General features: G+C 40.8%; 1 protein-coding gene across 1 annotated transcript; it reads left to right on the plus strand.

Moving 5' to 3' along the window:
• Positions 1–740: 740 nt before the first annotated feature.
• QDPR (quinoid dihydropteridine reductase) lies at positions 741–10,070 on the plus strand. Its single transcript, XM_053975628.1, has 7 exons — positions 741–869; positions 989–1,081; positions 2,494–2,590; positions 3,360–3,500; positions 5,785–5,893; positions 7,269–7,352; positions 9,205–10,070. Exons 1-7 carry the CDS (start codon positions 786–788, stop codon positions 9,311–9,313), a joined length of 717 nt encoding a protein of 238 aa, XP_053831603.1. The 5' UTR covers positions 741–785; the 3' UTR covers positions 9,314–10,070.
• The last annotated feature ends 276 nt before the right edge of the window (positions 10,071–10,346 follow it).

Below are 10,346 nucleotides of genomic sequence, written 5' to 3' on the forward strand. Positions count from 1 at the left end.
GTAGTGCGGTGATGCTTCTTTGTAGCAAGTAATCTTATCTCTATGGCCTGTCTAATATTTCCTCAGGGGTTTAATTGTCCTGCTCAAATGACATCAAGTTTCTTACTGCAACCTCATGTGGTGAAAATTTGGAGAAGAATCCAGTTTATTGGATTATTTTAAAACGTGGGTAAATATCTGTGTGCAAGGGACAAAGCATTAAAACAGCATAATTTGGATGAAGGGTTCTGCTGTCGTCTGAGCCGTGCTGAGCTTCCTGGAGCTTGCTCCCACCCAGCCTCTAAATGTCACTGCAGGCAGAGTTATCTGAGGGACAGAAATGATGGGTCTGGAATTTTCTGAATTACAACGAGGCGCACGAAGCCCCTGGCAGCCGGGGTGGCCTGGCCAGCTGCGCCGTAGCCCGGGGCACTCATGAGGTAACGCAAGCGACAGGTGCGACCCACGAGTGCTAAAGAAAACCGGCCGTAATTATCCGCACTTCTACGGTTACTGCTACCCGAGCCCCAGCAGGACCTTCAGAACAACTAATTAATTAATTAATTAACTAACTAATAGCAGCAGGAGCCCTGCGGACTAGTAACAAGGCCCCTGCGCTGGCTGGGCCGAGGCGCTGGGATTTCTCCCCCCTCGCTTCCCCCGTTCCGCACGGCCCGGGCGGGCAGCCCAAACCCGCCCCGCCCCGCCCAGCCCCTCGCACCACCCACGGCCGGGCGCTGCCGCCCTTCGCCCGCCCCGTGGGGCGGCCCATCCGCGCCGGGGAGAGCAGCGCCGGAGCAGCGGGCATGGCGGCACGCAGGGTGCTGGTGTACGGGGGCAGAGGGGCGCTGGGCTCCCAGTGCGTGCGGTACTTCAAGTCCAAGAACTGGGTAAGCGCCGGGCCGGGAGGTGGCGAGGCGGGGAGCCCCGCGGGGGAGCGGCGGTGCCGGGCCGGGCCGGGCGCTCCGGGGCGCGGGCCGCTAACGCGCCGTTCCTCTCGCCGCGACAGTGGGTGGCCAGCATCGACCTGGCGGAGAACGCGGACGCCAGTGCCAACGTGGTGGTGAGCGCGACCGACTCCTTCCCCGAGCAGGCCGAGCAGGTGGGTCGGCGGCGGGCGCGGAGCGGCCGGTGCCGGGTGAGGCGGTGGAGCGCTGCGCCAGCCAAGCTCCGCCGGCTGCGCATCCCTTCGGCCGAGCGATGCACGGAGCTTCCCCGCAGTTTTGTGCGTCTCTTTCGCTGCCGCCCGCGGTGAGCAAGGCGGCTGCAGGGATGGGTCCGGCTCCACGCAGGAAGCAGGAGCGCGGTCGGTGGCGGTCGTGCGGCCGTACCGCGAACCTCAAGGTCCTTCAGCTTGTGCTCGTCCCTTCTTTTTAATTTGTTGTAATTCCTTTTAATTGAACACGCAGAAAGAGCTTGATCTGGGATACTGGATGCTCAGCACATAAGGCAGTTTTGCTTTGTTTTTGTCTTGACTTTTAAAAGTCACAGATTGAACCAGGTGAGTTGTAATGAAGATGGGTAAGGACATCTTAAAATGCAACACTTATTTCAAATACCCTAACTTAAAAATTTGTTGTGTTTAAGTAGATGGTATGCTTAAAGCATATGAACCTAAGCCCCAAGGGATCCATATGGGAATGCACTGGTTTCCACAAACATGAATGTGGGAGAATCTAAGTCAGCCTAAAAAAGTATTTTGCTTTGTTCTCCACACATAACTTTCATTTTTTGCATTTTAAGTTTTGAACCAATATGTATTACTGATATACTGAATATCTAGCCAAGATGGTTTTTTAATATATATACGCAACTCCTAAAGCTTTGGAAGAGTAACATAGAATGCTTACAATACAATTTTCAGTATGGTTTTGCAAAAGCTATTGATTCTTCTTCACTTGTTGAGAGATGGATTGCTTGCTATTTGCTTTGACAGAGAAAATTCATAGCCAACAAATTCATTACCAGCTGTGAGGTCTTATATTTGAAAGAGAACAAATTATAGATATCTAAAAGTATACAAGCTCAAATTTAGTGGCCAGACTCAAACTGATGATTGTGGTCTATACAGAAGCAATAAAGAAGCTAATCTTTAGTTGTTTTACTGTCATCAAAAGTAACAGTAATAGTAGTCCTGGTCAGATCTGGAGTTTCATTTCTCATCCTAAACAACACCATACTTGGAAGAGAACCTGTCAAAAGCAAGTCAATAATAATTTTTGTTAACAATAGAGGTACGGGTCAGGTGTCTCAGCCCTGATAATCACTTGTTTCCAGTGACATCACCCACTCTATGACTTTCATTCATCTTACTTTCAGCTGTAGTTATTTTTCAACACAGTTGTTTTGAGTTCATGAATTGTAAATATTAATTTTCTATAGCTGTTTAAATTGCTGTGTCCTGTGTTACTCAAATACATAAGTAGGAAAAAGTAGCTTTAAGGCATTTGTGGTGTTTACCTCTTTACCTTATCAGTCGAGTGTTTTCAGTATGTTCTTTTCTATGTGTTGAAGGTGACAGCAGAAGTTGGAAAACTTCTTGGTGAAGAAAAGGTGGATGCGATCCTGTGTGTAGCAGGAGGATGGGCTGGAGGCAGCGCCAAAGCCAAGTGTAAGCCTTTGGTACAGACATGCTGGTGAAAGCATGGATGATAACTGAGAGAAGTCCTTAAAAATCTTTCTTCCCGAGTCCAGAAGAGGACAAAAGCCTGGAAGTACAAAATAGCTTAGTCACAGTCCTTCTTAGTGCTTCTCTGAATTTTTGCGTTCTGTTAAATTTGCACAGCACTTAGTTTCTTCAGTAATGCTTGTTGATGCACTAATTTTTACCAGAAAGTTTTGATGTGTTTTCTGAAAGAGCTCAGCATTGTTATCTATGAGCTGATTTTTGCTGAGATTACCTGTGTCAGGCAAGTTATGAAAGACACATTGATGTTTTCTAAGTCATTGCTTTATGTATAAAACCTCAGTTGCTTCCTGCAGCTCTCTGAGCTGTTATTATGCAATACAATATTGGAAGGCACTGCCTAATCATGCTACAGAAAAAACCCTTCAGACTAAAAATGGCTTTTAAACATGCAATATTTATAATGAAATTTGTACTTTGCCCACTACTGTAGAGATACAAGAAGAAAAATAGTCTTGTTTTCTGTCTGAAGTAAATCTGATAAAATGTGTTCCTTTCTTCCCCCTTCTGGTTTGGATGTTACAGGCTCAAAGAGAAAGGAGATACAAAATACATAAATGAATATTTTACAGTGTAGAGGTAGAAAATGGTAGAAAGGATGTTTTCTTAGTGCTGTTGTACTCTGTGTAACAGTGAGGAAATCAGAGTTAAAAGTCTTCCTTTGGCTAATTTCACTAATTCTCTTCCTAATCAGCTTTATACAAAAACTGTGATCTGATGTGGAAGCAGAGTGTTTGGACATCGACTATTTCCAGCCATCTTGCCACAAAACATCTGAAAGAAGGTGGCCTCTTGACTCTGACAGGAGCTCAAGCTGCTTTATCTGGAACCCCAGGTAAAATGTTATTCATGACAGCTGCAGGGACACCAGCAGTTAGAGATGGTTGTTTGTCTGAGTATTCTTGTTTGTGAAGCAATAGCTTCACACCCCGGTTTCTTGTCATGTAGCACAAATGGGACCCTGCTGCTGAAAGGTGTAAGGAAAGTGTAATTTTACAGGTAGCAGTATTGAATCTCTCGAAGCTGTAGTGAAAGCACATAGAATCAGTATTTAAATAATATTTGACTTGCATTGGTGAAATGTACTTGGCTAGTATATGATACAGAAAAACGTTTGGAAGGTAATGAAGACTAGAAGCACACAGCAATAGACACAACTTAGGCAAAGTTAAAGTTCCTATTTGTGTTCTGAAAGACAGAGTCCTTAACTGACCAATCTTTCTGTTGGTGATGACTCAGCTGATTCTGATAACCATGCTTGTCCTGTTCATGTTCTGATTCCAGTCTATCTTTGTTTCAAACATAGATAAGCTTGTTGACTGTTGGCTTTGTCCTCATCTAGCTATTTAATAGGAACTTTATTGCATTTTTAATCTTGCCCCTCAACCATGTTGGTCTGCATGGAGGAAGAAATCTGGGAGCAATTTAAAATTAAAAAAAAAAAAAAAGCACTGACACACAAACCCACAGGCAGCAAAAGGAAAGTTTGAGACAAATACTCTTATTTCCCAAGCTTTTATTAGTGTCATTTCAACAATATTTTTAAGACACAGATACTAAGATTTTAAAACATGTACAATTCCTGAAAGCTTTGCCTAAAACTGTTCAGGCAAAAATATTCTATTTTCTAGTTAATGATTAATCTTTTGTTTTTATAGTAGCATCTGTTATAGTTAAAGATAAAAGGTTTATTTTTGAGAATAAGCAGATGAATAATTTACAGTGAACTGCTGACTGACTATACACAAATGAAAAAAAGTGAACTCTAGCAAATTTTCATGGTTTTTGTTTGGGTGGTCTTGGGAGGTAGGGACCACAACACAGGAATCAAAGTGATGAGCTTTCCTGTTTTGAACTAGTTGGTTTCAGCTGGTATGGATTTTTCTAAAAGTCACAGCAGTGCTTTGGGCAAACACATGCAACTTATTAACAGCAAGAAGAATTGGGAAAGAGTTGTTACTCAACTTTTGCAAATATGCCTTACTAGCCTTGTTATGATCGGCTGTTCTGGAAGAAATAATCTTTTTCTTGTTTGCTGTTAATGAGATTTTTCTTTTCCTATGAGAAAATCTTGCCTTGCATAATGCAAACTGAAGAACACTGGAAATTACATGAACAGTGACAGAAGCAGTGCGAGCAGATGTTTGAGGAAATGTATCAGGCATGAAAAGGTTTCTAAGAAGAATTAGAATGTTTGCTTTAAGCAAGATGAGAGAGGAATATGATACACATGTGAATATTTTAATCATAACAATAAAATAGCCAGTGCTGTCCATGATTCCTCCTCATAAAAATGGATGTTATATAATACATTCAATTACATTGTAGAAGTATTTCTATTATATTCAAAAAAATTCTTTAGGAACATTGGAAAGGGGCTGAATAGCTGTATAGATGGGTAGGAAGGAAGACATTCAGTTATAGTAGACTTGTTTTCTTAGGTACTTTATCTTTGTCTGGACTTCTTGGCAAATGTGTGCCTTGAGACATCTAAGACCTCTAGCACCCTGATTGTCAACCTAGGCAATCTCTAAATGCTGGCTTTCCTAGAAAGCAACAGTTTTTAGGAAGAAGCTTGCTTTCCCTGAATGTTATTTATTCATTTTCTATAATGAGAATTGGGTTTTTTTGTAGCTTTCTCCACAGGGCCTGTCAGATCTGGGATACTGACCAAGTGAATTCCAGATTTGAGAGGGAAGTGAACTGTATCTGTTTGGGTCCAAACTCACAAATACCTTAGTTATATGATGAAAATTAATAGAAGCATGCCTTATTAAAGTCTATGAGCATCTTACTCTGTTAAATTTGTGAACTTAGCCCTGTAGGTCATACACTTCAGGGTGCATTTGGATAGGTTGACTAAACATGCTTGACTTGGTAAGCTGCTTACTTCTGTTAACTGAGTTCTGTGGTAGTTTCTGGATGTCTACTAAAGCCTTTTTATTCATATTAGCATTTTTTCTTTTAGTATGTATCCTTTAATATGTTTTAAAAGTCTGATTCTTTACTGGCTGTAGTAAGTGGTCTTAATATTCATCAGTCTTTAGTTTCTGTCATGTTACTGCTGATGTTCAGGGCTGTTCTGATAGTGCTCTGATTTGCCTGTTTTTAATTTTTAGGGATGATTGCCTATGGCATGGCCAAAGGAGCAGTGCATCAGCTTTGTCAGAGTCTGGCTGGTGCCAGCAGTGGGCTGCCATCTGGTTCTGCTGCAGTTGCCATTTTACCGTAAGTGGTTGCTTAGTTGTCTCTGCCTGTGTTTAATTTAATAACTGCTGTAACCTAGAGCCACACAGATAATGTTTGCAGTGTCCTATTCACAGCACACAAACAACCTCTCAGACCTACTCATATAGGTCTTTCCTATAGGGAAAGGATGCATCTTGACTGGATGAACAAAGAGTTACACAGGTCAGGTCACCCTAAAAATGACTACGTTCTTTTCTTTGCCTTTGCAAAACAGTAGTGGATGTCAGGATTAAAATTTTATTTACTTTTAACCAGTTTAACTGTAGCCATGTATTAACATGTGGTTTCTTTATTTCAGTTTAGACAGAACTGTAAAAATGAGATGAATTGTTCAGCAAAGTTTTAGATGTAGCTCTGTGATAATAGTAAGGCAAAGGATTACTTGACAGGTTTTCACTTGATTAAAGATGCTTCTTCATAAGGTTCTGCATACCTATGCTTGACTGGTAAAATTAGGTTACTTTGAGGACCTGTAAGCCAAAAAAATTTAGCTTGTATTACCTGCTTTCATTTTTTTTCAAGAAGGCTAGTAAAAAGTGGATGGCCTAGAAAGTCTTCACCATGTTTAATTTTATCAATTCTATTGCAAAGATTAAAAGTATTTTTCTTGACAGGTCCATATCTAGTTCAGGACCCAAAATGTAAGTCTCTGGAATTCTGTACAGAGATTTGGTACACTACCTGAATTCTCTACTTTGATTTCCTCACACACACTCTTAAGACACTTCTTCAGGTCAGACAGGAATGGCATTATAAGTGTTTGGATAACTGACACCACCTTCTAGAGAGCTTTATAGGCAGGCAGGTGCCAAGATCACTGGACTTGTGTGCATGCTGCTCTTGTGTAGTTCTCATGTAAAACTCTGTTCTTAAGTGAATTTTTGAAAGGGTAAATACACCTTGGATTGTCAACAGCATTTCGGTGAGGGAGTTCTGGAAAGTTAACCCTTTCATGTCATTGTATGTAGTGTAAATATGTATTGTCAAAAACTTCCTATATTTATGCCCTTAGTCTCCTGAAAGCATGGATGTAGTGCATGTGTGCTGGTATATGTGAACAGGCTTATTGCTGCCATTCCCCATCTGCCTGAGAGAGGTAGGAGGGGAACTGCAAGCTGAGTGATGGCTCCAATGGCCTCAGCTGGCCAGGAAGCTGGAGTGTTCCTAGTTGAAGCCTTGGATGTACATTGGAACTAATGACTATATACTGTTAACACATGTGGAGGATGCAAGGGAAATCCATATCACCTGGTGTAAAAGTCAAGGACATATTAGAGCAGTGAATTGAAGCAGGTGGTGCTCATCACAAACATTATACATAAATAAAAGGCTTGCTTATCTTTTTTAATCACAGGGTTACCTTAGATACACCAGCAAACAGGAAATCAATGCCTGAAGCAGATTTCAGCTCCTGGACACCCTTAGAATTCATTGCAGAGTGAGTATCTGTGGGATAACTAAACAGTTGCTCGCTGTCCCTCTTGCTGCTGCATCTCAGTGCCTGTTCTTTTTAAATAGCTGTCTTGGATTTGGGTGGATCTTTTTCCTCCATCATCTTATTGGGTATCTTTCTAAATCACATCGGGTTTAATTGCACAGGCTTCCTAACTGGAGAAAATTAGCTTAACTCCATCAACTTCAGCTTCCCTACATGAGTTATTCCAGCAAGGAAGATAGCCTTAAGCAGCTGGAAGCTGGAGAATTTCCTAAAGCCTGTAGACAAATTAAATTGCAGACAGCAGGTGCAGCAGACACCTGGCTTAAAGATAAACTGCAAATAAGCGTGTCAACTCGGGTGGGATTCGTTTTCTTCTAAACATATTTTACTGCCCAGTTTATGGCACGTTAGTTTAGTTCTCTCAACTGACAACATTTCTGCTCTTGTTCAGAAGAATTTAGTACAGATTTTTTTTTACTATCCACAAAAACTTGTCCTGAATGATACTGCAAAATGCTGAAACTTCAACTGTAGCTTATGTAATGGCAGGCTGAGATGATCTGCCTTACTCTTCTCATTCCTCAGGGTTAGAGAAGGTGCAGCATGAGTATTGCTTTCTGCCATGTGATGGGGAGTAGCAGAGTTTCTGTTGAGGGTGACCTCACATTTTAAGTCTTTTAAAACTGACAGCGGAATTGAATTTACCTATTGCTAATTGTTCAGAGAGTAGTTTAGTTCTGACATCAGATTTCCTTTTTTGTAATTTTTTTTTAAGATGGATGCCAGAGATGGAAATGGCTTTAGTTGCATCTGTTTACTTTAAACCTCTGCAGTTGTCTGAGTTGTCTGTCTCTTTAAAACAGGCCCCATCAATTGAATGTAGCTGGCCTGAAAACGTTCAGAAAAAGATCCCTAATTTATTGTGCTCCAGGGACACATTAGCTAGATGTTGGAGTGTTGCAAATTTATTTTATAAGTTGAACTTTTAAATCATTTATCCTTACAGGAGAATTCAGTTGTTTGGTTTGTTTTGTTTCTAATTCCCTAAAGTTTAACCCCAGTGCTCTGAAAACTGAAAAACCTCACTGAGCAGCATCAGCATCTCTTGGCAACATCTGCATCTTGGGAATGACACAGGAAATCCTTTCCCATATGGCACTTGGATTTTGTGCCCTGGAAGCTCTTGTTGGATAGTGGGATATTCCAACATGACAGTTGCTATGTGTGCATTATTGGAAGGGCTGAAGGACTTGTAAAATATACTTCACTTTCTCTAGTCTATTTTGAGGAAGGAGATTATGTTGTGTTTTGATAAGGAGTCTCCTGGTCTGGTACCTAGAAGGTGTCCATCTTACTCCTCACTATTTTGGATGTCTTAAGGCTTTTTTTCCTCCCACTGAGACCACTTTCACAGTTAAATACCAAAATGGCCAGTTACAGAGTAATGAGTTTAGCAACTCTATTCTAGCCATAAAACTGTATTTCTTTTATATATATACTATAAAGGGAACTGAAGTAGCTCCTCCTTCCCCTTTTCTAATTTTTTTAACTGGGGAAAAAACCTCTGACATTTTAAGCTCCTGGCCTTTTCTTTTGAGATATTTTGGAAATCCTGTGTGCTCTAATGCCCCTTGGATTTCTCTGGGCCCTCTGTACAGTTCTGAGGGTCTGAATCCAGTGATCACATCACATAGAAATCACCAGAGCGAGCAGTAGGAAAAGAAGGAAAAGTAATAGGCTTGTATTTTATTCTTCCTGTCAATATACAAGAAGAATAGTAGTTATAGTTTTGATAGTAGTTGTAATTTTTTTGTTCTCCCTCACCCTACTTTAACCATTTATTTTAAAACAGAACCTTTTATGACTGGATAACAGGAAAGGATCGACCAACCTCTGGCAGTCTAATCCAGGTGATAACTACAGGTGGGAAGACTGAACTAGTTTCAGCAGCACATCTTTGATGTCAGTCACTTAAAGTGATGAAACTGCAGCAAAGGAGAAGCTATGGAAAATCTGTCCACCAGTATAATTCGAATGGTCTTCTGTGTCCAATGTTTGTAGTTATGCCATGAATGGAACCAGATTTCAAGTAATATTTCTGTGCTGTCAGTTGTGAGCTATCAGCATTTGTTTACCAAATAATACCAACTTGTCTCTAAATGAAAGTTGCAGGCTTTAAAGTCTGTAGATGTCCTAATTCTGAGCATTATATGGTAACTTACCTGTTTGCTGTGAAATGGGAATTGTGCTTAACTACGTCATGTGATTGCATACATAATGGTTGGATTTTTTTTCTCTGTCAGTAAGTGTTTCTGGCAACTTACCATGAATCTTTCAGTTTTCTGTCTTTTTCTGTCTGAGAATATAACCCTACTTCTGCATATTATGTTGGCTGTAGTCATAGGGAGCACCGCAGTCATGTATCATGTCCTAGTAGTGTAACACTTTTCTTGTGAACGTTCCACTTGAGTTAATGGAACTGAATAGAAATTACTCACTTGAGAAGGAATTCCTAATTTGCCTTACAGTTCATAAGCTGCTCTCAGGCCTACAGTTGTAGGATAGAACAGTCATTCTGTCAAATGAATAGTATGTCTTTCTCTTAGTCATGATGGTTCGTGACTTTTTGAAAAAGCAAAGTGCCGTAAAGTAGAAAAAGCACACATGCACTTGAAAATGGAACTTTTTGTGCTAAATAAATGTATATTGTTTTATGTACTGGGCTGTCTCTGTTACTTGTAATCCCAATATCTTGATAACATTTTAATTGGTTTAATTGAACACACAGTTCAGTCATGGTAAAGGACTTAATTTTTTTACTTATTTAATTCTGATCATGGTGCATAAAATACATTTCTGTGTGTGCTGAAGATCTACTAGCCATGCATAGAGGCAGGCCTTCAGCTGGGGCAAATGTTTTCTTAAATCCAGCCATGTCACATGGAAATACAGTTCAGATAAAGAGTGCAAGCTTTACCTGTTCTGTGCATAGAC

The sequence above is a fragment of the Vidua macroura genome, chromosome 4 (assembly GCF_024509145.1).
Source record: "Vidua macroura isolate BioBank_ID:100142 chromosome 4, ASM2450914v1, whole genome shotgun sequence".
Taxonomy (NCBI): domain Eukaryota; kingdom Metazoa; phylum Chordata; class Aves; order Passeriformes; family Viduidae; genus Vidua; species Vidua macroura.

Coding starts and splice junctions, on each gene's coding strand:
- QDPR (XM_053975628.1), top strand. CDS start 786: ATGGCGGCACGCAGGGTGCTGGTGTACGGGGGCAGAGGGGCGCTGGGC. Junction 870..988: donor ACTTCAAGTCCAAGAACTGG/GTAAGCGCCGGG, acceptor TCGCCGCGACAG/TGGGTGGCCAGCATCGACCT. Junction 3,501..5,784: donor TGCTTTATCTGGAACCCCAG/GTAAAATGTTAT, acceptor TTTAATTTTTAG/GGATGATTGCCTATGGCATG.